This window comes from Cnephaeus nilssonii, assembly GCF_951640355.1.
Source record: "Cnephaeus nilssonii genome assembly, chromosome: 23".
Classification (NCBI taxonomy): Eukaryota; Metazoa; Chordata; class Mammalia; order Chiroptera; family Vespertilionidae; genus Cnephaeus; species Cnephaeus nilssonii.
Window position 1 is genome coordinate 4,222,478 of NC_137094.1, and position 26,300 is coordinate 4,248,777.

Below are 26,300 nucleotides of genomic sequence, written 5' to 3' on the forward strand. Positions count from 1 at the left end.
GAGCCCCCGCCACGCCCTCCCGGCGCCCGACTCACCAGGATGTTAGGGTTCCCCTTGGTGAACTCTCTGAAGGCCTCGGTGACCTGCTCCCGCGTCTTGGTCTTCTTGAAGTCCCGGTTCACAGAGCCGTCTTCTTTCTGAGGAGGACGGCCAGGAGGGTCAGCGGGGCCCGGGGGCAGGCACCCAGGGTCTGAGAAAGCCGCTCCTGCCAGGCTGAGCCCGGGCAGCGAGGGGTCCACAGGGGGCTGGCGCCCCACAACCGGGCACAGGGTGGTCCCCGGGCGGCAGAGCAGGGCAGCCTGTCCTGGGCCCTGGGGGGTGGCCCAGCGCCCCAGGGAGAGTGAAGGACATCAGGAGGCTCAGGGGAGGGGGGCCACGTGGGCCGAGAAGGTCGGGGTGAGGCTGTGGGAGCAGCAGGGGCTGAGGGAGACGGACAGGCCTTGGCTTCCCGTCCGGCCTGGGAGGTCCCTGCTGTCCAGAGGCGCCCCCTCCCCAGACAGGAGAGCAGCGCTCCCGCCCCAAGCCCGCTCTGTTCCTCCTGGATTTCCGATCCTTTACTGTGGGGTCTGGAAGCCCGGAGTCACCCTGCCCGCCACCTCCGTGCCCGCCGCCCCAGCAGGTGAGATGACAGAGGGAGGCGTGCACAGACACCAGGAACCCTGCAGGGACCCCCTCCGCCCGGGGGCTGGCGCCTCACAGCCCTGCTCTGGGGGGGGGGGCGGGGCATAGGGAGAGCCTCGGAGACCCTCCGGGGAGACTGGAGAGAGAAGGGGCGGCCCTGATGTTGGGGCGCCGGCAGCCCCCGCAGAGCTCCCGGGGACACGGAGGGCAGCGCTGTCCTGCGGCCGGGGCGCAGCGGCTCCGCTGGATGTCGGAGGCGGCGTGTGCTCCTCCCGGGCCGCATCTCACTCCGGTTCCCCGATTCCGGGGCTGGGCCAGCTCCCCCCACCGCCCGCCCCCCCCCCACCCCCGCATCCTGTAACCTGCCTCCTGGTGGGTTCTCAGGGCCCAGGGTGGTCAGGGCTCAGGGCAGAGTCCTCAGCGGGACTCACTCCGGGCAGAACTAGAGCCACAGCTGCTCCCAGCCCAGCCCCCTTCATGACCCCCCCCCCCCCGGCCCGGTCCCCGGCCTGAGGACCAGACAATGTCTCTAAAGGCCCGCCCCGGGCTGCCCACCGGGCCTGTGCGGAGGAGCGGGGCCCGGGCAGGGTCCTGAGACCCCGGGGGGGGGCGGGGGGACAGCCCCTCCCTCTCTGCCCGGAGCTGGGCGGCCTCACCTTGATGCCTTCGATCCTGAAGCCCAGGGTGGCCGTGGAGCTGATGGTCTCCCTCCACTGCATGTAGCGGGGCTTGGTCACGGCGCGCTGGGCGTGCTCCTCGGCGGTCGGGGCCTCGGGGTCCACCTCGACCATCTTCTGGTACATGTCCTTGCGCAGGCTCGGCTTCTTCCGGGCCTTGGTGAGCTCCTCCTCCAGGTAGGTCCTGCGGGCAGAGCCCCCGTCAGGCCCCGCGCCCCCGCCCGGCCGCCGGGACCCTCCCCAAAGCACGCTCCTGGCGCCCGCGCCTGTGGGTCCGAGAGCCCGCTGCGCCCGCCCCCCCCCCCCCCTCCCCGGCTCCGGCTCCGGCTCCCAGCTCTCGGGCAGCCTGAGGGGCTGGGCAGGCCCTCAGACCAGTGGTCGCCAACCTTTCGGACTCAGGGGCCACCGGCCGGCGACCACTGCCTCAGGTGACTCTGGCTCCCTCCAGAGTAACGGTCAGGCCAGGAGGGGCTTCCCAAGGGGCACAGGCCTGGAGGGAGACGCCAGGACAGGAGAGCCGGCTCCGTGGCCCATCCTGCCCCGTGGCCACCAGGCCCAGCCCAGCGTGCCCCTCACGCCTGAGCCCCCGGCCCGCAGAGCCAGAGAAAATGTGTCCAAATGACCGGCTCAGTGTCCCGCCCTCCGCACAGGCAGGCGGGGCCCGCGGCGGACCTGGGCGTGGGGTCCCCCGGACACTGGGGGGCACAGCAGCGGGGACAGTGGGAACAGCAGCCCGAGGCTGAACCCTTCCCTGCCCACTGACACTCCCTCCCCCCTCACACAGAGGCCCCGCACGGGACAGAAATGTGCGGCGCGACCTGCCGGAGAGGGAGTTTTGTCCCGGGAGCTGCCCACACGCAGCCTGTGGCGGCTCCCACTCGCCCCGTCTGTCCCGGGGCCTCACTCCATACTCCCCCCCGTCCCCCACACACACCCCCAAGCTGCTGGTCAGGGCCCAGAAGACTGAGTGTCAATCACATGATGCCTTTTAAAGACATTTTCCCAGAAACCCCTGTATCAGCTGCTTAAGAAAAACCCAGATCCCTGGGTGTGACCTTGGGCCTGGTCATGTGACCTTCCAGGAGGCGGTGAGGGCGTGAGGAGCCTGCCTTTGCTGAGACGTTCACCCGTACCTGCACCCACACCCACACGTGCTCACACTCGGTGCATGCCGAGCCAGCTGGTGACGGGAGCTGCGAGGCAAGGCGGCTGCGTTTGCACGGAGCCCTGTGTGTGGGCTGTGTGTGCAGAGTGGACAGGCAGGGGTGCGGGCTGTGTGTGCGGAGTGGACAGGCGGGGGTGCGGGCTGTGTGTGCGGGGTGGACAGGCAGGGGTGCGGGCTGTGTGTGCGGAGTGGACAGGCAGGGGTGCGGGCTGTGTGTGCGGGGTGGACAGGCAGGGGTGCGGGCTGTGTGTGCGGAGTGGACAGGCAGGGGTGCGGGCTGTGTGTGCGGGGTGGACAGGCAGGGGTGCGGGCTGTGTGTGCGGAGTGGACAGGCAGGGGTGCGGGCTGTGTGTGCGGGGTGGACAGGCAGGGGTGCGGGCTGTGTGTGCAGAGTGGACAGGCGGGGGTGCGGGCTGTGTGTGCAGAGTGGACAGGCGGGGGTGCGGGCTGTGTGTGCGGAGTGGACAGGCAGGGGTGCGGGCTGTGTGTGCAGAGTGGACAGGCGGGGGTGCGGGCTGTGTGTGCGGGGTGGACAGGCGGGGGTGCGGGCTGTGTGTGCGGGGTGGACAGGCGGGGGTGCGGGCTGTGTGTGCGGAGTGGACAGGCGGGGGTGCGGGCTGTGTGTGCAGAGTGGACAGGTGGGGGTGAGGGCTGTGTGTGCAGAGTGGACAGGCAGGGGTGTGGGCTGTGTGTGCGGGGTGGACAGGCAGGGGTGCGGGCTGTGTGTGCAGAGTGGACAGGCGGGGGTGCGGGCTGTGTGTGCAGAGTGGACAGGCGGGGGTGCGGGCTGTGTGTGCAGAGTGGACAGGCGGGGGTGCGGGCTGTGTGTGCAGAGCGGACAGGCAGGGGTGCGGGCTGTATGTGCAGAGTGGACAGGCGGGGGTGCGGGCTGTGTGTGCAGAGTGGACAGGCGGGGGTGCGGGCTGTGTGTGCGGGGTGGACAGGCAGGGGTGCGGGCTGTGTGTGCAGAGTGGACAGGCGGGGGTGCGGGCTGTGTGTGCAGAGTGGACAGGCGGGGGTGCGGGCTGTGTGTGCGGGGTGGACAGGCAGGGGTGCGGGCTGTGTGTGCAGAGTAGACAGGCGGGGGTGCGGGCTGTGTGTGCAGAGTGGACAGGTGGGGGGGCGGTGGAGAGCCAACAGGTGACACCCCAAAGCCACCTACAGCTCCCCGCAGGGCAGAGGTGCTGGTCTCCACCCAGACCCTGCCCGACGCCAGGAAGACGCTCTGACTTTGAGTGGCAGGTCACGTGACCGACGTACAGGGTGGAGTCTACACGAAGTCCCCAGAGCAGTGTGAGTGTGGGTCCACGTGGGACCGGTCCTCTGGGCGCCTCTAGCCTAGGGCACTGCAGGCGCCCACTGTGCTCCGCGCTCTGCCTTCCACCGCCGCTCGGTGACAAGTCTCACCCTGTGCCCGGGGAGACGCCAGGCCCTCGCCTCCCGCCTCTGCCAAGCACAGCCACGCTCCGGGGCCGGGGCCGGGGACTGCTGGCCTCAGGGGGGGGCGGGAGGCCCAGGGCTCCACACCATCGCGGGGAAAAGGGCAGAGTCCCGGCGTGGACACAGGAGAGCCCCGGCCAGCACAGGTGGAGGCCGGGCTGGATCCGCAGGTGGAGGCCGGGCAAATAGGGCTGTGTGGCCCTGAGGGTCCCTTCACCTCCCGTGTCAAAGCTCAGACCCAGGCAGGCCCTGGGAGCACCCAGCACAGCACCCAGGAGCACCCAGCACAGCACCCAGGAGCACCCAGCACAGCACCCGGGGGCACCCAGCACAGCACCCGGGAGCACAGAGGGCCCATCCTAAGGCAGGGAAGGTGGCGCTGGGTGGGGCGGCCTCGCTGTCCCCTCTGGGCCCTTCTGAGAGCCCTTGGGTGCAGCGGGCAGAAGCACGGAGACGGGGGCAGGGCAGCCCTGGGCAGAGGGGCCCGCGTCCCCAGCGGCCGCCCGGGGGCGAGAGGTGCAGCCCTTTCAGAACCGCCTGGCCACGCCGTCTCCGCAGGGAGCGTGCTATCTGCCGGGTCTGAGTGAACACCAGCCAGATTATCTGTTTCCCCGGGAGCAGGCGTGTCCTGGTGCCCCGGGACGGGGCGGGGCGCTCCCGGGACAGAAATGCCCCCGGGGAAGGGCAGTGGCCAGTGGTGGCCGGAGGGCCGGAGGGACGACGTCTGTCTCCTCCCAGTGGGCGGCAGCTGGCGAGGGCCCGAGAGAGCGGGAGGCAGGGACAGTGTGAGAGCAGAGTGGGACCTGCACTTCCCACCGGCCCTGCCCCGGTCCCCACCACGGAGCCAGCACAGCGTCCGCGCCGGCGGGTCGGACCTCGGGACTCCGCGCCGGGGGAGTGAGGAGAAGGGGAGCTGGCGTGCGTGGCCTCCTGGCTTCTCTCTGTGTCCCTCCCTCTCCCCCATCCTTCTCCGCTTCCTTTTATAAGAAGTAAAACCGCTTCAACCATCCAAAGCAAACACGCCCCGCGCCGAGTGCTGCTGCTCGCAGCCCGGCCTGCCCGGCGAGCGGAGGGCCAGCGTCCGGCCGGCCTGCCCGGCCCCTGCAGCAGCGGCTCCACAGCAGCGGCTCTCGACCTTTCTAATGTCGCGACCCACAGGTTGAGAACCGCTGCTGTAGAGCCTAAGACCATCGGAACACACAGATATTTACATTACGGTTCATAACGGTAGAAAATCACAGTTATGAAGTAGCAACGAAAATAATGTTATGGTTGGGGGTCAGCACAACATGAGGACCTGTATGAAAGGGTCGCGGCACGAGGAAGGTTGAGAACCACTGCTTTAGCCCAACGTGCTGGGACCAGGGCCTGGAGCACCCTGGGCCCAGCGGGGCCGCTCAGCCTGTCAGCGGCGAGGCCAGCGGCGCTCCGTCCTCCATCGCCCTCTGCAGGCACAGGTCTCTTTGGCCAAACCGACTGCTCACCAGCCGCGCCCCCTCATTGGCACAGGGTGGGTGTGGGGGGATGGGAAGAGCTCCCCTCAAAGCTCACATAACGGGAAGCCACCATGCTACCCCAGCAGCCCCCAGACCAGACGGGCACTTGCCTCTGCCCCTCCCTGGGGACACGCAGCACCAAGCCTGGCCTCACCAGCCAGTGCTCCTGCCCCACGCGAGCGGGAGAGCCATCGGGGTCAAAGCCAGGGTCCCGGTCCCCTCTGCACGTCATGGGACCTGGCTGGGGTGGGGATGGGGTGCAACCAGACCCCCCAGGCCCGCCCAGGCCCCCGACGAGGCCTCAGGGGCGGCCCGGACACCCGGCCCCTGGAGCCCGGCCGCCGGCCCGGTATCGCCACGCGGCCCGGCGCGGTGCGAGGCGTGCGCGCGGAGGAGCCCGGCTCACCTGACGCCCATCTTGCAGTCCATCACGCACGGCGAGTCGAAGTCGGCCAGCAGGTCGTCCATCTGGTTGTAGCGCTCCCCGTCCTTCACCACGTCCCCGTGGTAGGCCGGCACGTAGGGCTTCAGCACGTCGGCCATCAGCCGGTCCAGGCAGCGCTGCTCCGACTCACAGTGCTTCTTCAGGATCCGGCCGTTGGCGGCCGCCTTGAAACTCCCTGCGGAGCGAGGTCCTCAGCGCGGGGCCTCCCCACCGGCCCTGCCCCTCGGGGTCGGCGGGGCTTGCTAAGTGCAGGGCCTCCCCGCTGGCCCCCGGGCCCCGGGCCTGTGCCCCTCGGGGTCTCCAGGGCTTGCTAAGTGCAGGGCTGGAGGTGGGCGGGTCTCCACTGTGGACGGGGCCCGTGGAGAGGAGTGGGTGCAAGCCCCAGACCCCGACACTGATGGCAACCTGACCCCAGGCTTCACCTGAGACGGAGGGCCCGGTGCTCCCTGCTGGAGGCGCAGGGCCAGCGGCAGGTCAGGGCCAGACTTCCTCTCTCTCTTTCCATTGCCGCCCCTCCCACCCCATCGTCACCCCTGCTTCTCGGGCACCGAAGGCGTCTCTGGTCTCAGGAGAAGCCCCGCCAGGCCTGGCTCAGTGCCAGGACAGCAGCCTGGCGGAGAGCCAGGGTCCACGCTCGCCCCCCTGGCCACGCTCCTGCTGAGCACGCCCTCAGGGGGCCTCTAGGCGGGGCGTCCCTCCCCGAGCCGGGGCTGAGCCATGTGCTTGGGGCAGAAGAGAAACGTCAGGCCCTGTGCTGGCTGAGGACGAAGGCCAGGCCACGGACAGCACTGAACGCCCCGAGGACAGCGCCACCCAAGGGCCCTGTGCGGCCTGGGCGGCTCCTCCGTCACCGAGAAGCAAACTGGAGCCACGTGGCTGCCCGGCGCCCCGGCACCGCACCCAGCATGCCACCCGTCTCCCACCCACGGCCTCTCTCCGGGCAGGCACCGCGCTTTCACTGACGTCGCGGCCCTGGCAATGGGGGTACAGCAGACGCTCAGTGAAGGCGTAGACGTTGCCTCCCTGTCCCGATGACACATGGCGGGCCTACAGCTTCACCTGTTATTGAGCTAAGAGACTGAAAGAGCCAAGACCGGGGTGCGGGTTTGGGAGGGGGTGGCAGCGGCCCTGTGCACCTGCTAGCAGCGTAAGGGCCACATCTCGGGAGTACGGCTGCAGCTGCCACTGCGAGCCTCAGAGAACCCGATTGGTCACTTTCACCCCCCCAACCCCCAAGCACCCCCCCACGAGCTGGGCGACCCCCAGGGAAAGCCCGGAGACCCCACCTGCGTGTCCCGCCAGCTGGATCCAGGGGTACTTCTTCTTGAAGGACATGACGAAGGGGGACCAGTGCACCATGTTCTTTATCTTCCTCCATGATTTGCTCTGCAAACAAGCCAACGAGAAGCCGGGCATTAGAACGAGAACGGCCGCCTGGTTAGGGTGCGCTCAGAGCAGGGCGAGCGCCGTGGCCGGCGAGAGGGCCACACCCACAGCGTCCACAGCGCGGGCCGCATGGGGCCTTACCTGTCAGAGGGGCTTTGCCACGGCCCAGAAGCAAGGGGACCTCCACGGAGGAGGTTTCGGGGTGTGAGGAGGGGCGGAAGGGTGGTCTCCATCCAGGGCTGACCCCCATCCCGTGCCACCCCGTCAGGGAACATCTGGACTCACACTGCCCCCTCCCCACCTTCTCCGGCCTGTCTCTTCATCACGCTCGGGAGGGAGGACAGCGGGTCCCCAGGCTCCTCGGCCTGACGGACACGGGGACTCTGAAAATGACGCCTACAGCCCAGCAGCCAAGGCCACTCAGAGGGAGACCCGAGAGGCCACTGTCGCCCACTCCTCTGTCCGCTCACACGTCACGGTGGGCGCAGTAACAACAGGCACCTCTCGCCTGCGCGTGGTTTGAAGAGCGGTTTTAAAGGGCGCTCCCGGCACATGCGGTGAGCAGGCCTGTGGGTCTCTCCCCATCAGTGCTGCTCCTTTTCAGGCCGGGTGCTCACACATGTATACACATGTGCATGTGTGTGCACATGTGTGCATGTGTGCGTACATGTGTGTGTGCGTGCGCGCACATGTGTAGGAGCGGCTCCTTGGGCAGAAAGGAGAACTAACATTCATCAAGCACCTTCTTTCCCAACAAGCATTATGGTCATTTGTAGAACCCGAGCCACAGAGAAGCAAGCGGTGAAACGGGCATTTAAACCCTCACCTATACAACTACTTTTAAAAAATACATATAATTTTACTGATTTCAGAGAGGAAGGGAGAGGGAAACAGAAACATCAATGATGAGAGAGAATCATGGATCAGCTGCCTGCTACACACCCCCTACTGGGGATGGAGCCCGCAATCCGAGCATGTGCCCTGACCGGGAATCAAACCGTGACCTCCTGGTTCATAGGTCGACGCTCAACCACGGAGCCACACCAGCCGGGTAACATGACTACTTGTTAAATATCCCCTTCCCCCCAGCAATAAGCGTTTCTCTAGGGAAACCACCCTGGGTTAACGTTAGTAAAAACAGGCTATCGTGCTAAAAAAGACTACGTGGCCCCAAACACCCGAGCCCCCGGCGGGGCGACGAGAATCTGAACGGAGAAGGATTTCCTGAGAGAGTGGACCCCGCCCCAGCCACACCCCGAGTCCAAACCACGAGGCTCCGCTGGGGAGAAGGGAGCGGGGTCCTGCCGGAGGGCGAGGCGGCCTCACTCCGGCCCTCACTCCGCCCCCCTGCGGCCAGCAGCGCCGAGACTGGTCGGACTCCGGCTGTGGAGGCTGGAGCCCAAGGTTAAATGAAGGTTAAACCGGTCTCCTTTTTCTCTCTTTGCCGAGACACCACTTCTGTCACCACGTTTCCACGTTGAAATGTGTTTAAGGAGAGAAGTCTTCCCTCCCATCCCAGAGCTGAGGCCTCGTCTAGCTGAGGCCAGGCCACAGGACGCAGGCTGGGCCTTCTCTGACTCGGCTTTTCCAGGTCCTCCCGGCGGAGATCACCAAAGAAGGCGAGGCATTTCTTATCTCAGCGCCCAGAAGGCTGCGTAAACAATCAGGGCAGACAATGGGGAGGCCACAGTGGAAAACCTAATTACCAGAGGAGCCAGCCCTGGACGCATGGGGAAGACATTAAGGCTGGCCCAGAGGGAGAGCGCCCGCAGCCAGCGGCTGGTCACGTCCCTGCAGCCCAGCTCGGAGGGGACGGGTCTGACAGGCCAGGGTGGGTGGGGGGAGGGCAGAGTGCTTTCAACCCCTGGCTGACCCCCCTACAACCCCCCAGATCCCGCCCCCCCCCCGGCCTTTCTTCATGCCTCGGTTTCCTCGCCTGTCTAGTGAGGATGCACTGCTGGTCCACCGGACTCCTTGGACCGACAGACTCTAGGACTCTGGGAAATGACCTCCCATCCCACCAGCCAGGCTGCTCAGAGGAGGGTCAGCGAGACCACCGCCACCTGCTGCCGTGTCACCCACGCTTCATTTGTGGACTCGGTGGCAGCAGAGACCAGGGAAGCTGCGTCCCAGGCCAGGGAGGGGCCACACACAGACGGGTGTGGGCAGGCAGGCCCCGGGGCGGCTCTCGGCACAGGCACGGGGGAAGGACTCGGGAAGGAAAGAGGGCATTGGGGGACGGGTGGCTCGTGGGAACGGGGGCCGGGGACACGGATTGGCGTGGCTGGGACCAGATCTGCTGAGAGTGGGAGCTGGGAGCACCGGCCGGTGAGGCTGAGCGGGTGGCGTGGTGTGCGGGCAGCAGGCCCACCTGGTCCGGGCCCTGGCTCCGCCCCCTCCTCACTGACTGACCTTGCACAGTTCCTGACCCGCCTTGAGGCACTATTATCCTACCTGTAAAATGGGCACAACAGACCCCCCCAACCCCCCACCCCCCAATAGCAGGAGGGAACGCCGTCAGCAGGGTATGGGCGTCTGTGGGGGTCTCAGCTCTGGGCTCAGGGAGGGCTCTCTGAAGCCGTCCCGGGCGCTGTCCGGCGGGAGCTGAGCGGAGGAGCTGCCATCGTTACCGAGGAGCAAAGAGCACGCAGCCTGGGCTGGGCCGGCCACCCTGTGGGGACGCAGCTCGCCAGGGACCCGGGGCCACGCCGAGCCTGCAGCCCGGGAGAGAACAGGCCCTGGAGCAGTGAGGCCTCCCGCCGGCCCCTCTTCAGAGGCTCCAGACCAGGGCCCAGCAGCAAGGAGGGCGGCCGGGGCCTTCTGAAGGTTCCCGGGACCCACGACCCCCCAACATCACTGAGCTCCGAGCAAACGGGACATTTCCCCACTCCCACCTCCTCCACGAGGAAGCGTTTCTGCCCCACGGAGAGGGGCCCGATGGCCAGGCCGCCAGAGCCTCCATCCACGCCGCCTGCGCGGGAGGCGGCGGAACAGTCCACGCGGCGGCTTGCACACGGGAAGCAGGGGCTTTTCCGGGCTTTTCAATAGCAGCGCCGGCCGTGCCTCGCTGCTGCCAACGTTACACAGAGGCACTTCCAGGCCCGGGCCCGGGAGCGGGGTGGCCTCTCGCCCCACGCCCAGCCGCGGCGCGGACACGTGGCGGGCAGAGGCGAGCTCGGGGGTCAGCTCCTCTCTGAGGGCCCAGGGCCCCGCTCAGGCACCAAACCCCTCGCAGTGGGAGCCGCTTCCCGGGCGGTGGGTGAGGGCGGCTGGACACGGCTCCCTCCACGGCCCACGCTGGAGGAAGCCACTCTGAGAAAGAGATGCCAGCCACCACCCAACAGGTGACGAGGTGACAGGTGACGAGGTGACAGGTGACGAGGTGACAGGTGACGAGGCAGTCCCACAGCCACAAGGGTCCCCCGTGAAGAGCCCCCCTGCAGCTCTGGCTCCCCTTCCCTCAGCTCTGGCTCCCCTTCCCTCTCTGGGGTGGTTCTCAATGGCCTCAGCCTCTCCTCTGGAATCGGGCCACCCTCCCGGGCCTCCAACCTCCCTGCCTCATCCCCCCCGCCCCATCCCCCCGCCGGGGCTCGGCTCTCGAAGCACTAACGCAGCCCCAGGTGCCTTGAGCCAGCGGGCAAAGGGCGCTGTCCCTCCCCGGGCAGTGCTGGCCGCCCGCTGACTTCCCGGGCCTGGTCCTTCCTCACCTCCCGGTCACCAGGGGCATCTGGTCACCTCTGCTGACCCCTCCTGGGATGTCCCCAACGCTCCACAGGCCTGACAGGCGCCCGCGGGCCCCTCGCTGGGAGCTGCACGGAGCCAGCCGCCGGCCAGCCCGGGCCTGGTGCGTGCATCCAGGGCTCTCGTCTGTCCCTGTGGCCTCTCACTAGGGGACAGGCGCCGGGCCGGCACTTTATGGCCTCCCCTCCCCTCTTCACAACCAAAACAAGAAGTATTTTCTCTGTCGTGCACAGAACCCAAGGCCAGCAAGCTGAGCTGCTTCCCACAGCCATTCCGTTCTCGCCCTGGCCCGTCGGTGCAGAGCTCACACGGGAACTCACACCAGTTCAGCGGCGGCCGAGCTGGTCAGCCGGCACGGCTCCCGGTGAGGAGGCGCCTGGCCTTTGGGATGCTCCACAGCTGGCCAACCAAGACCCGGTTCAGCCAATCTGGGGCTGGGCAGGGCCCTCCCGGCTTCGCGACGGCTGACACAGGGCTCGTGGGACCAGCTAAACGCGCCGGGACCGCGGCGGGAATCCTGCTCCTGAGACGCGCTTGCGAGCACGTCCAGGGGAGGGACAGCGACGGGTTACCTGCCAGCAGGTGGGCCACGGGGGGGGGGGAGCACGGACACGCGTGCGCGCCTGCATGCTGCGCTGGGCAAACCCACTGAGGACCTGAGCGAGGGTCGGGGTAGCCCCTCAGGTTCACGGGCTTGGAGGGGCCCAACTGCACAGTCCTCGGTGGCCACACGTGGGGTGAATAAGCACCGGTCCTGGCTTTGCTGCCTCCACCCGAGGGCAGGGCAGTGCTCCTGCTGTCAGAGGGGGGTCCTCGCCGCACAGCTCCCTCCAGCAGGTTAGGAGGGAGGAACCGGCAAACAGCCAGACCCGGGGGCGGGGGGTCCTCGAGGACCAGGCGGCCTGGAGGTGCCTGGGGTTCTGATGCTGCTCGGGACACTCCCCGCCCTTCCCCGCACCTGATTCGACAGGTGCCACCCACTCAGAGGATGTGGACGGAGGCTTCTCGTGGGAGGAAATCCTGAGACAAGGAAACCGGCCCTCCTCACGCGGAGGTGACAGAGTGACAGGGAAGGTGCGTGCCAGACACTGGAACCGTCTCCAGCCTCCGAGGCCAGCCTGCCGCCACGCTCGCAGGCCCGGCGTCCTGCCGGGAGGACCGGCCCCGTGGGAGGCTCGGGCCCTGGAGGCACCTGGGCAGCGTCTCTGGTGCTGCCTGTTTGTTTAACCAGATTCCGGGCCTCCTCCGCTCATGGCTCCCGGGACACCCGCCCTCAGGCTGCGGGGAGGCTGCCTTAAAGAGCGCAAGGGCCTGGGACAGTGACCTCCGGTGCGGCCTCTGTCTTCTATCAAACAGGCCCAGAGGACGGGGAGGGCGATGGGAGGGCCAGGCCGGCTAAGGGCCTCTGGCCACCCACTCACAGGGGCTCTAGACGGTCAGGACCCTGCGTGGCATCGAGTGGGAATGCGTGCCCGTGTCCAACACCCGGCGAGAATGCCCAGGCGGGACGGCAGAGCAGCAGCCCCTCGGGGGACGCCCGTGGTGACCCCCAGCTCTCGCCCCCAGGACCCCGGCCCAGCTGCCCGGTGGGAACCGGCCCTGCTGTCTGGCGGAGACAGGGGACCTGGGCCTGCCGGGCGCTGGGCTCTGCCCGCCGGCTCTCTGCCCATGGCCACGGCCTCCCCGCTGTGCTCAGAGCTGGGGGCAGGCGAGGGCCAGGGGGCCCCCAGATGCCCTCCGAGAAGGCGGGCAGGAGGGTCAAGGAAGGTCCCCCGCCTTTCGCCCTCCCCTCCTTCACCTCCGCACATCCTTCAGCGTCTGGCCTTCTCCCTCCTCCCTCGGGCCTTCTTTCTCGTCTGGGAGGAGGTGGGGAGCCGCGCCGGGGGGTCTGAGCCGGTGCCAGCCCCGCCTCCCCCCCGCCCCCCGGACCGGGACCGGGACAGTGAGCCACCCAGGCCCAGCGCCATCTCCTTCTCATTCAGCCACCGCCTGCCCCTCCCAGCCACACGCGTGTTCGCCCACGTAGTCCGGGAGAGGCGGGAAGAACGGAGGGACACGGGGGACAGACCCCTGCTGTGAGGACTGCCTCACCCACCACAGGACGGTCACCACGCCAAGTGTCTGCAGCTCCCGCACACGGGCGGGCCGTGAGACCCCGCACACGCGTGGGCCGTGAGACCCCGCACACACGCAGGCCGAGATCCCGCACACGCTCCAGGCCGCGAGACCCCGCACACGGGCGGGCTGTGAGATTCCACGCGCAGCTCGTGCCTCCATCCCCCCTCAGACACCAGGCGGGCGTCTCCACAGGGACTCCCACGAGAACAGCCGGAGGCACAGGGCTCAGCTCAGGCCCCTCCCCAGCGCCTTCCTCTGCCCCGGGTACCCCCCCCCCAAAGTGCCCTGGCTACACCCGCACCCACTTCTCACCTGGGTGCGTGTCAGCTCCCAGCGCCAGCGCCCCGCCCCCGGCCCACCTGGCTGGTGTCCCCGAGAGGCCGCCAGTCAGCCCCCCCACGTGTCAGGTGCGCGGGGGCTGGTCTGCCATCGGACGCCTGGTCAGAGCCCCCGAGGCAAGTTCCAGGCAGGCAGGGGCTCGCTCCGTGTCTCCTCGGGGCCCCCACGCCTGTCCCGTCGGCCACGGCGGTGCCTGGACGGCCTCGCCGAAGCGGGCCCCCGAAGACAGCGGCCCAGGCCCGCGTCCCCCGACAGCGGCCGTGTCACAGCCCCTCAGTTTAAGGCTGAAGCAACACACCCCTCCCTCCCCGTCTGGGTTCTGTCTAACACCCCTCCCTCTCCGCCTGGGTTCTGTCTAACACCCCTCCCTCTCCGTCTGGGTTCTGTCTAACACCCCTCCCTCTCCGTCTGGGTTCTGTCTAACACCCCTCCCTCTCCGTCTGGGTTCTGTCTAACACCCCTCCCTCTCCGTCTGGGTTCTGTCTAACGCCCCTCCCTCTCCGTCTGGGTTCTGTCTAACACCCCCCCCTCTCCGTCTGGGTTTTGTCTAACACCCCTCCCTCTCTGTCTGGGTTCTGTCTAACGCCCCTCCCTCTCCGCCTGGGTTCTGTCTAACACCCCTCCCTCTCCGCCTGGGTTCTGTCTAACGCCCCTCCCTCTCCGTCTGGGTTCTAACACCCCTCCCTCTCCGTCTGGGTTCTGTCTAACACCCCTCCCTCTCCGTCTGGGTTCTGTCTAACGCCCCTCCCTCTCCGTCTGGGTTCTGTCTAACACCCCCCCCTCTCCGTCTGGGTTTTGTCTAACACCCCTCCCTCTCTGTCTGGGTTCTGTCTAACACCCCTCCCTCTCCGCCTGGGTTCTGTCTAACACCCCTCCCTCTCCGCCTGGGTTCTGTCTAACGCCCCTCCCTCTCCGTCTGGGTTCCGTCTAACGCCCCTCCCTCTCTGTCTGGGTTCCGTCTAACACCCCTCCCTCTCCGTCTGGGTTCTGTCTAACGCCCCTCCCTCTCCGTCTGGGTTCTAACACCCCTCCCTCTCCGTCTGGGTTCTGTCTAACACCCCTCCCTCTCCGTCTGGGTTCTGTCTAACGCCCCTCCCTCTCCGTCTGGGTTCCGTCTAACACCCCTCCCTCTCCGTCTGGGTTCTGTCTAACACCCCTCCCTCTCCATCTGGGTTCTAACACCCCTCCCTCTCCGCCTGGGTTCCGTCTAACACCCCTCCCTCTCCGTCTGGGTTCTGTCTAACACCCCTCCCTCTCCGTCTGGGTTCTGTCTAACACCCCCCCCTCTCCATCTGGGTTCTGTCTAACGCCCCTCCCTCTCTGTCTGGGTTCTGTCTAACACCCCTCCCCCTCCGTCTGGGTTCTGTCTAACGCCCCTCCCTCTCCGTCTGGGTTCTAACACCCCTCCCTCTCCGCCTGGGTTCTGTCTAACGCCCCTCCCTCTCTGTCTGGGTTCTAACACCCCTCCCTCTCCGCCTGGGTTCTGTCTAACGCCCCTCCCTCTCTGTCTGGGTTCTGTCTAACGCCCCTCCCTCTCCGTCTGGGTTCTGTCTAACGCCCCTCCCTCTCCGTCTGGGTTCTAACACCCCTCCCTCTCCGTCTGGGTTCTGTCTAACGCCCCTCCCTCTCTGTCTGGGTTCTGTCTAACACCCCTCCCTCTCTGTCTGGGTTCTAACACCCCTCCCTCTCCGCCTGGGTTCTGTCTAACACCCCTCCCTCTCCGTCTGGGTTCTGTCTAAAACCTCCTGCCTCTGAGCTGGGGGGCAGCCTGCAGCGTGGAAGTCCGTTTCCAGAGCCACGACGTGGAACAGCTTTCCCACCTCAGTGTTCCCATCTGGAAACTGGGCACGATAACATGGCAATGCCCTGCCCAGCCCAGGGGATCACAGTGCGAACTGATGAGGCAATGATACATCTACACAGCGGCTCTGGGCACTGCCACAGGCAGGCCAGCTTCTAGTCCATGACCACTAGTCTTCTCTATGTGTTTTTTTGAAGATTTTTTTAAAATTTATTTTTTTATTTTTTAGGTATGTGCCCTGACCAGCAACCGAACCAGGATGACGCTCAACCCACTGAGCAACACTGGCCAGGGCTGCTGTTTTTTAAAAAAATGGGAATCGTTTCTCCTCCAAGCACCACAGATGGGCAGGCCTCCACCGGGCACTTCCGAGGCTCAGGGCACTGCGCGTGGCAGCGAGCTCACCGCGTGGGGCACCGCGCACAGAGCGTCCCCGCGGGGGCCAGGGCCGGGGAGCCCCTGGCGGCACCTGTGACTCGGAGAGGGCGAGTCGGCCGGAGCCCAGGTGTCGTCACCGTTTCTGGGTCAGAGGTCAGCTAAGCTGCCGGACGGAGAGGAGTGTCTCGGAGAACCCATCTGCTCTGTGGGACTCCGTGAGGCGCAGCGAGGAGCGGCATTTTGGGGGCAAACAGTGAGATTGCTGAACACGAGTCGTTTAATAACGGGGTTTACATACCCCCCCACCTCCTTCCTGCTGACGTGTTCCCCCAATTCGCTACTTTTCCCTCCAGCACGTCCCTGTTATCGAAGCCGTGTGATCACGTGGCTCACTTCCATGTCTAAATCATCATAAAAAGCCTCCGTTATTCCTCAGAGTAAAAGCGAGGAGGAGAAATCTCTAAAATGTCAGAGAAGGGAACCGCCTCTGGGCTCTGAGAGTCTCCTAAACAACGTTGCCAGAATTCCTGGCCTCGCCGCACACGCGTGCCTGCGAATGGCGGGAACCTGGCTCGTGGGGGAGGGGGGCAAAGAAACCACACCGTAAGCATCTAACATATTTATTATCGGGCATTGGACTGCGGAAACCTCGTGCCGTGCTCACAACACCGAAACGGTTACCTCCATTCTGCAAGTGCTCAAACATGCTCACAGAGGTTGAGTGAGTTGCCCGAGGTCACACAGCTTCCTGGTTCTCACCGCTTAATTGGAGGACTTTGTTTGGTTTCAGCCAAAAAAATAACGGGCCCACCCTTCTCTCCCCGAGTTACAGAGCAGCCTCAGACAAACAGCCAGTGCTTTGTCAAAAGAGTGGCCTTTGGGATGGGGAGGCCTGAGGTAAGCCTGCCCTGCCCTGCCCTACTTCAGGCCGGCTCCCCGAGGCCTGGCTGACACACTCAGGGAAGGCGCGGGAGGCCCAGCCAGGGAAGGGTCCCGCGCAGCAGAGACTCAGTTCTGCTCTCGCAACGTCCGAGCGCAAGCCGCGAGGTGCCCATGTTTGGAGAGAACGCCGTTTCTCCCTCCTCCTTCTCCTTTTGGTCGTTCTAAAACACAGGAGGGTTTCCCTGGTGACGGCTCCTCCCTGCGCGGGCGCGGCCTCCTTCCCCGCCGCAGCCAGCTTTGTCCATTGTGCGGGCGCAGGGCCCTGACCATGGAGCAGGCCCCGGCAGGTGGGCCCGGCCCAGACACCGCCGGCCGCGCCAAACGCCAAACCTGCGCGGCCGGAGAGCGGGCTGCGGGCGGGGGAGGGAAGGCCTTCCCGAGCCGCGACTCCCGGGATCGGAACGACGGAGCCCCAGGACTTGGCAGGGCGGGCGCTCCGGCTAAAAATAAGTCTGGCTTTGAAGGCGAGCCATCTGCCCCTTTCACAAACAAGAAGACTCCCCTGAAAGCCAAACGCAGAGACGCTTTCTGGAAAAGGCCGGAGTGACGTTCCGTTCCCACCGCCCAGCCGCGTCCCGTGATGCTCCGCCAGCGGGGGGTGCAGGGCACCTTGGGCAGGGGTCACGGCTGGGCACCAGCTTCTCCCATCCGTCTTCCCGAGAACCCAGTGGAAGGGGGGCGGGGGGGTAGAGCACGCCCTCAGCATCTTCAGCAGATCTCGGGCAGAAGGACGCCCACCCTCCTAGGCGCCCTGGCCACCGCGGGCGGGCGGGCGTGAGAAGCTTGCTGGTTTCTCAGGTGAGAGCTGTGTCCTCTCCACTCCTGATGGGAACTAAGGGCCTGGGCGTGCAGGACCTGGGCGGACCCGTAGGACCTGGGCGGACCCGTAGGACCTGGGCGGACCCGCAGGACCTGGGCGGACCCGCAGGACCTGGGCAGACCCGCAGGACCTGGGCGGACCCGTAGGACCTGGGCGGACCCCCCGCTGTTGTAAAATGGCACCTGGCGGGCTGGTCCTGAGGGCGCCGCCTTGTCCAGTCAGCTCCCGGCAGCATTCCTGGCCAAAGCCGGGAAGACCCTGAGCGACTGCCCAGCGTCCTCTCCTGACGAGCCGCCTTCCTCCTGCGGCATCTAGAGGCCCCGTGTCTGGACCAGGACAGCACCCAGGCTGCACCCAGCGGTCCCATCGTGGCCACTCTCCCTCGCCGCCCTCACAAACAATGCCTGCCAGGCCAGGCTGCCCAGGGCCCACTGAGGGCTCCCCAACCCACAGGAGGCAGGGGGGGGGCCCACCAGGAACACACCAGCCCAAGCCCCTCTCTGTCCCCACTCCCCACACTCACTCTCCCAGGTGCCTCTCTGGCCCAGCAGGGCCGGCCCGCTCCTGCCGACCTGCAGTGTTCTCCCCCGTCCCTCCCTGAAGGCACCCCACCGGTCCCTCCAGCTGACCTGCTGGCCCGCCTTCCCCATGAAACTTCTCAGGCTTCCCAGCCACACGTCATTCCTGGGACCCTCCCCCTAGCGGGACAGGGTTTGGGTGCTTTGTGTCTCCGAGCAGAGGGAAGCTTCTAGAGAACTGAGACTTAACATACCCTGGAACCACTGACACCCCCTCACGCGCGCCTGCGCGAGCCTGGACTTCTCCAGAGACGCCCCCAGGGAGCAGGAGGGCAAACCCGTGGGAACTCCCTGTTCAACCTGCCTGGGCTTCCCCCTCTCCGTGCCCCAAGGCCCCAGGACGGTGGCAGCCTGGCTGGCCCAGGGGTCTCTGATGCCCGTGAGGGTGTGGAGGGCCCCCCCCCCGTGACTGCCCCAGACCCACCCCCGTCCCTCCCAGCTTCCCAGGGGCCCCCTCGTGCCAATGAGCCTTGTGTTGGGTACCCCAGAAGAGAGGCGCCCTTCGCCCCAAATGGAAATGCCACAACACTCCCCACCGGGAAGCTCCGTGGGCCCCCGCTCTGCCCTGGAAGCTCCCCCGCCCCCCAACCCCCGATTCCATCCTCTTCGGAACTAAAAATACTGAGGCCTGGGGGCCAGAGGCAGCGGAAGCAGCGGGAGGCATAGGAAATGCTCTGGTGCACAGAGGCCCGAGAGCCTCTCACACCACGAGCCGCCGGGCCTCCAAGGCTGCTGGGACCAGAACCGGGACCAACAATGGCAGGAAACGGGGAGCGGCGGCGGGGAAGAGCCTGGGAGCCGGGCCGCCTCCCGCCCGAGCCGGCTTCCTACGGGCGCGCTCACAGGACAGAGGCTCGTTTCCTCTGGGGAAGGGCGTCCGGGGCTCTGCCCAGCTGGGGGGCCCCCCCACCCCCGCCACACACCAGGCCCCGCCCTCCCCAGGCCCCGCCCTCCCCAGGCCCCGCCCTCCCCAGGCCCCCGCCCTCCCCAGGCCCCGCCCTCCCCAGGCCCCCGCCCTCCCCAGGCCCCCGCCCTCCCCAGGCCCCCGCCCTCCCCAGTGCCCCGCCCTCCCCAGTGCCCCGCCCTCCCCAGGCCCCCGCCCTCCCCAGGCCCCGCCCTCCCCAGGCCCCGCCCTCCCCAGGCCCCGCCCTCCCCAGGCCCCAGCCCTCCCCAGGCCCCGCCCTCCCCTGCCCTCCCCAGGCCCCGCCCTCCCCAGAGGCTTTATTTTTACTTTGGTAAAAGGCAAAAAGACAAAGCCGAGCTTGGGAGCGTGGAAACTTACTGGAGGCCCGCGCCGGGCAGCGGCACTGGCACGGACCGTCTGGGATACCGAGCACCCCGCGCCCCTCGCCGGCCAGTTCCTGAGCTGGGCCACCCCGCCCCGCCCCCACCGCCCCCAGCTCCCCGGGTTTGGGGCTGGAGGCGTTCACGCCCTCCTTCTCAGCTCTCGAGACGACAGGGTAAGGCCAGAGGGGCAGCAAGTGGCCTGTCTTCCTGGGACCGGTAACCAGCGGCCGACACATACTGTGCCTACGGGACAGGTGCAGGGCTAAGGGCTTGGTCAGGATTATGTGTGTCCGATATGAGTGTCTCAACCTATCGCACAGGCGCTCATCCAGTCTACATTCGGGGACACTGAGGCACAGAGACCGGACACCTGCCCACGGCCCCACAGGTGGGAAGTGGCAAGGCCAGGATTCGAACCCAGGCAGCCTGGCTCCGGGTCCAAGCTCTTCATCACTCTCTAGGCTGCCCGGTTTCTTTCTTTTTTTAAAAAAAAGTATGTTTTCATTGACTTCAGAGAGGAAGGGAGAGGGAGAGAGAGATGGAAACATCAGTGACAGAGAGAATCACGGATCGGCTGCCTCCTGCTCGCCCCACCCTGGGGGTCGCGCCTGCCACCCGGGCATGTGCCCTGACCGGGAATCGAACGGTGACCTCCTGGTTCATAGGTCGACGCTCGACCACTGAGCCACACCGGCCGGGCTGCCTGGTTTCTTTTTATGTGTAACCTGGGCTACCACCTTATGGCCAGGTAAGCCCAGATTCAGATCCTGATTAGGTCCTGGCTGCTGGTATAAGGCGAGTTACCAAACCTCTCTGAGCTCGTTCTCTCCTTACCCACAAAAGGGGACCGCTGCCCACCCCGTGTCTTCAGGATTAAATTCCGCACGGGCAGCGCCTGCCGCACAGATAGAAGCCTCGGGAAGGGTGAGCGCCGCATACTCTCCCCGTCCTGTCCCAGCCCCGAGGCGGGAGCCTGGATGTGGGGGACACCCGGGAGGGGCTCCGTGCTGGCTCCGCAGACGTTAGAGCAGGCTCCCCACTCGCCTGCCACCAGCCCGGCCTTCACGCCCACCTGTCCAGGAGGGCGGAGGTGAGGCCCGGCCGCAGAACTGCGCCTCCAACAGCCGTCCGGCTTCTGGCCGCGAAATGGACCCTGGAGGAGCGTGGACTCGCCTGAGCAGATCTTTCTGGAAGTCCAGACACCAGGAGCCATTTAAAAGCGGAGAGACGGCCGAAACCGGTTTGGCTCAGTGGATAGAGCGTCGGCCTGCGGACTCAAGGGTCCCAGGTTCGATTCTGGTCAGGGTCATGTACTTTGGTTGCGGGCACATCCCCAGTAGGGGGTGTGCAAGAGGCAGCTGATCGATGTTTCTCTCTCATCGATGTTTCTAACTCTCTATCCCTCTCTCTTCCTCTCTGTAAAAAATCAATAAAAAATATATTAAAAAAAAAAAAAGCGGAGAGACGGCGGGTGAGGGAGCCTCAAGCAGAAGCCACCGGCCGGTGCCAGGCGGCTCTTCTGTTTCCTGCAGACCTTCCCTGCCGCCCCCCCGGGACCTGGGGCCAGAAAGAAGTCCCTCCGCCTTTTCCCAGGAGACCCCGCCAGGCAGCTCGGCCTGGCGGCCACGTGGGAACACACTTCTTTATCTCCGTGCTGGACGACGGCAGGTGAAAGGCCAAGAATCTGAAAGGACGTTTTCTGCAAAGCGATGAAGAATCTAAAATGTCACCTTTGCCCAACCAGTGCGGCTCAGGGGTTGGGCATCGACCTAGCAACCAGGAGGTCACGGTTCGATTCCCGGTCAGGGCACAGGCCCAGGCTGTGGGCTCGATCCCCAGCAGGGGGCGTGCAGGAGGCAGCCGATCCATGATTCTCTCATCACGGATGTTTCTATCTCCCTCTCCCTTCCTCTCTCTGAAATCAATAAAAACCTATTGTCGGAACAAAACGAACAGCGTCGCCTCCTCTCCCTGCAGCTCACGCCTCAGCCCTCAAGCACTCCTCTCCTGCGCCCGCACTCTGTGGTCCGCCCTGTGCTTCTGCAGGTCTCGCTCAGCTGGAAACCTCAGGTGACAGGTGAAGAAGCCGAAGGGCACGCCCGCACAGAGCAGGAGGGACAAGACTTCCCCCTCAGCTTGCTGGAGCTTCTACTGCTCCAGGCCCAGAGCATGGACAGGCCGGACACCGCCTTCCAGTCGCTTCTGCGAACCCGGGACGCGCTGGGAAGAGGTTTGGGAAGGGGTTGCTCTGGATCAACTCCAAAGCCGGGTTCCTGCGAATGCCCCGTCAGGAAGGTCTCTCAAGGAATCTTCTGGAAGAGCCTGAAAACCACAGGCAAACTCACAGCAATAGCAAACGTCTCACTATATTTAGAAAACATTTCCGAGCAAGATACGTTGGTGCGATTCACACTCCTGACAGGCGGCACGGACTGGCCTGTGGCGGGCGGCGCCCAGCACACGAGCCGCGTCCCAGGAGCCTCTGCAGGCTGCCGGCGCTGAGTCCCCCCTCCCGCCCCAGTTCTCCGCTCAGCAGCCACGCCTCTGTTCACGCGTGGAGCGCCCCTGTTCGCAGGAAACGGCTGCCAAAGAGACACACCAGTGAACCCCCAAGACGCGTCAGCTCTCAGCACGCAGCTGTCCCCCGGGTCATCTTGACGTCTGCGCGACTTCCTGACTCCCCGCCCTCCCCTCCCCTCGCCGTCACCTGGGGCCGCGTGCTTACCTAGCACTTCCCCACGCACGGAGCCTCCCGGCCTCCCGAGGGGACAGGGACAGGGGGCTCACCCTGCAGCGTCCTCCTCGGGCACAGACCTGGGGTCCTGCCCATCCAGCTGCAGTGGGGTGGGGCTGTCTCCCTCCCCTGGAAGCGGGGACCCCCCCCCCCCCCCCGCCCCACCAATGTCTGTTTCCTTCACTGTTTGCGTTAGGTGAGACATGAAGGAATGCCTGTTTCGTGCTGAGGGTTTTACCGCAGCTCTTGGGCTACTTCCACACAGGATGGGTTTTCACCAAACTGCATGGGACCCAGTCCCTCCCGTGTTCGCCCCCAGAGTCACGGAGGAGCTGACCCACCAACATGCCATGGACGCGTGCGCAGCAGCCAGGCGGGCCATCTCACGTGCCACAGGCTCGGCCTCACAGCCCCCCGCCCCCCCGCCCCCCCAGCAGTTCTCTTAGACCCCGTCGTCGGCCCTTCCCACCGAGCGAGGGGAAATGGGACGTCACTGCGAGATGCCAGGGGCTTATCTGAAGAATGTGTCCTGGAATGAGAGGCCGAGGAGGGGCCAGCGCCCCCCCCCCCCCCCCCCCCCCGCCGAGAGTCCTTCCAGCCCCTGGCCCTGAAGCAGAGGAACTCAGGGCTGGGGGCGGGGCGGGGGGGCGGGAATGCTCACGCGGGTGGGGTTCAGGGCTCACCAAGGCCCAGGCTGTGGGCACAGGGGAACGGCAGGTGCCGGGGGCTTTGTCTCCAGTCTGTGGAGAGAGGCTGCTGGCTGCACGGGGGTGAACAGAGAGCTGCAGAGAGCCGGTCCCAGAGGGGGGAGAGGGGCTCCGTGGCCACAGCCCTCGCGGGCCCGCCCCCCAGAGGCCTCTGGGGACGCCCCACACGGGGGAGCTGGACCATCCTGACTTCCAGGGAACAGAGCCAGCGGCTGGTTCTTCCCCTTCGCTTTCACGCTAATCTCAGGGCCCACCTGGCGGAGGGAGGGCACCGGGGAAAAGCCCGGATGGAGAAATACAAGCGGCCTCGTGTCCGCTTTGGGAGAGGAGGCGGGTGAGGCGCAGTGCGGGCTGGCCCGGGAGGACACGGCCCGTGTCTGCTGCGAAGGCGGGGGCTGGGCCTCGCGTCGCGCTGGTCGGACCGCCAATGGCCCGGCCGCTTCTCAAACCGTTTCCTCTTCCCTTTCCCCAAAGTCAGGGGGACCCCCCCCTCCCCGCCACGCCCCGCCAACCCGGAATCAGACCCAGGGGAGAGCCGGTTGGTGACAAGTGACCTGACGATGCAGGCAGAGAGTCCAGCCAGGGGCAGCCGATTTATTTTCTTTGGCTACGATTATTTTTTCCTTCTCTGAATTCGTTGCCAACGTTTAAAGATCAGGACATTTCACGCACAAAAGCCAACTTCCTTTGACACACGGGCCTGGCGTTCCTGGGTGGCACCCCCGTGGCTGAGCCGGCCAGCGCACCTGGGATGGGCTCCCCGCGGTCAGCGAGCCTGAGCGCCCGCATCGAGCCTGGCCTGCACGGCGTCCGGGTGGAGCCCCCGGGGTCAGAGGCAGAGGACGGAGCCAGGGCAGCCGTGGCCTGGTCCTCAGCAGCCCGCCCAGGGCCACGTACACATGGACAAGCCCGTTTCTCTGAGCGTCCGTGTCTCCATCTGCAAACAGGAGACAAGGCACGGCGGGCGGGGGGGGGGGGGGGGGGGGGGGGGGGGACACACGCAGGGGAGCAGGGGAGTGCTTTGAACACCAATCGCATCATACATCCAGCAAGACATGGCCGTCGGGTCCACAGGGTCAAATAACGCCCAGAAAGCTGGCCTCTGACTAGCTTAGCAGCTGGGGAGGCGGGAGTGGGGGACAGGGCAGGGGAGGTGGCTCAGTGGCCACGTACCTAGAGGGGCTGACATAGACCCCCCCCCTGCCGCCCCCCTGCCTGCCTGACCCATCCCTGCTCATCAGAGAAGTGGGGTGTCCCTCGGTCACGGCTGAACGGAGCAGAATTTAGAACGGGGGGCGCCTCGCCTTTGGGGCTGCGGGCCCAGCCTGGGCCGGGAGACACTCAGATGGCGTCTGAGCTGGGCTGCAGGAAGCCGGCACGTCCTGGCTGTAGAACGCAGCACCCTGTCCAGCCAGCACCCTGCCGGGGGAAGCAGCGGGCACAGCGGCAGAGGGCGCACTGGGTAGCTCAGTGCACGCTCCTGCGGAACGCTGGGTGCTGAGTGGCATCCGCCCCACAGGCCCTTGGCCATCCTCTCCCCCCCTCCCCCCCAAAAAGGGCGGGAAAGGTCAGGAATGACTGCGGAGGGCGAGCTACCAGCGTCTTCTGCAGCCAGGGAGAGGGTCACCCGGTACACGTCTTAGTCCCCCACCTGCCCCACGTTTCCCCAAAGGCAGTGTCCGAGGGCTGGGCTTTCTGCAGGAAGGCTGGAGAGCCAGCAGGTGACCTGCGGGGACCTGGCGCCTGTGGCCGGGGTGGGGGGCAGCCAGGACAGGCACCCAACCAGCTGCCTCCCTCAGGCCCGCCCCGCTCGGAAGGTGGGGGTGGGGTGCCAGTGCTCACGCTCCCAGGCCGGAGGGCGTGTTTCTGCTCACCAGCTCCCGAGCCGAGCATCACAGACCGCGCCCGTCACCACCCCTGCGGCGGTCTCCTGGCGGCGAGGGGCTCGAGGGCACCCAGGCCTGGGACCCCTGCCCAGCGGGTCTGCCGGGACCGTGCTGAACGAACGAAGATCACAGACTTTGGGGGAGACCCCGAGATCCCCTCTCAGCAGCTCGGGGGACTGCAGCACAGTGTTTCCAGAACATTCAGCAGCCCACCACACCCTGGCCACGCCCTCGTCCCCATCGCCATCACCATCGCTCTTACCCCCCTGGGTTAGGACAGCCATCCCCGTCTCCAGGCCTGCCCCCCCACCCCCCCACCCCCCCCGCAGCCCCTCTCTCCTCGCCTGGCAGATCTTTCTAGAACATACATCTCATCATGCCAGCAGGCCCTCCCTGCTTCGCCCTCCCATAGCGTTCCCGAGCCTTCGGACAAAGACCAAACTCCCTCCCATGGGCTCACCAGGCTCCTGCCGGCCACACCCCTCACCCCTGCGCCGAGGCAAAGGCGCCTATTTGCCAGGACACACGCTCCTTTGTGCTCCGAGCCGAGAGTGCCCTTCCCGCCGGCTGCCTACCCGCCCCTGACCCCCCACCCCCACCCCAGGACGCGCCTCCGTTCTTTAAACCACCCTGCCATCAGCACCTCCTCTCCAACGGCACGGAACACGCGGGCTGCTTGCTCCGTGTGGTGGCGTTCCCCATGCCTCGCACATCCCTCCCCCCGTCGAGTGATCTGGTGGCACCGCACGTGTCACCGGAGTGAGCGTCCCTGGAGGGCAGCACGGCTAACTCATGGCTGAGCCCCTGGCCCCAGCACATTCCTTTCCCGGTTCAACTCGGCAGCCGGGAGCCCCGCCCCTAAGACAGGCCTGGCTGGGAAGGCGACCTGCTCAGAACCCTCAGCCCTAACGGTGGGGTCTGGCTTAAGGCTGGGTTCCTGGAGCCGACCCCACCTCCAGGGGTCACGACCCAGCGAGTCCCCCTCCCGCCCCCCACAGCCATCCCCTCAGGCCGGAGGCCGGAGGCAGCCAGGAGAGCTGGGAACCGGGGTTCTCCGTGGGGGGCTCGTTGGCCTCCTCCCAGAGTCAGGCCCCCACACCTCTGACTTCCACGCTGTCCTGGCTGCACCCAACCCTGGGTCTGTGTCCCCGAGGATGGGGAGGGCTGCCGGGGAGGGCCTCGCCCCGCACAGCTCGGCAGGGAAGCGTCCAGTCTCCTACACCCAGGCCAGCGGCTCCACAAACAGCTCACCTTCCCTCATCGGCCTCCTCCTGCTGAGAGCTAACCAGTCCCCGCTCTCCCCAGGCTCAGGGCCCGGACTCCCCGTCTTCTATGAAACCCACACTCAGGCCCTGCAGCCTCATCCCCCACGGCCTGCACTCCACCCCCTAGAATAACCTGTTCCCATTCCAGCCCCACAACACGTGCCAGACACTGTGGACTGGGCTCGGCGCTGAGTCCCGGGGGCCCACAGCCACGGCGCTGAGTCCCGGGGGCCCACAGCCACGGCGCTGAGTCCCGGGGGCCCACAGCCACGGCCGGGCTGAACAACCACCACCGAGGGTAGAGATGTCAGGGCCTTACAGAGGCACAGACACAGGGCGACAGGAAGTTTGTTTCCTTGGGAAACAGAGGAAATACACTGAGGAAGCGTCATGGAAGAGGTGGCAGAGGGTGTGTGTGTGTGCGCGCGCGCGTGTGTGCGTGTGTGTGTGTGTGTGTGTGTGTGTGTGTGCGTG

At 66.4% G+C, this 26,300-nt stretch overlaps 1 protein-coding gene across 2 annotated transcripts in view; it reads right to left on the bottom strand.

Annotated features, from left to right (window-relative positions):
* The window catches only part of ITPKB (inositol-trisphosphate 3-kinase B), a 95,788-nt gene that overhangs the window by 6,607 nt on the left and 62,881 nt on the right, over positions 1-26,300 (bottom strand). For both annotated transcript variants that reach the window (XM_079763804.1, XM_079763805.1), the window contains 4 exons: positions 7,131-7,230; positions 5,806-6,019; positions 1,278-1,482; positions 36-137 (listed from right to left, as the gene is read on the bottom strand). In XM_079763804.1, the coding sequence (XP_079619930.1) occupies positions 36-137; positions 1,278-1,482; positions 5,806-6,019; positions 7,131-7,230 (621 nt within the window). The remainder of the gene's footprint in view (positions 1-35; positions 138-1,277; positions 1,483-5,805; positions 6,020-7,130; positions 7,231-26,300) is intronic.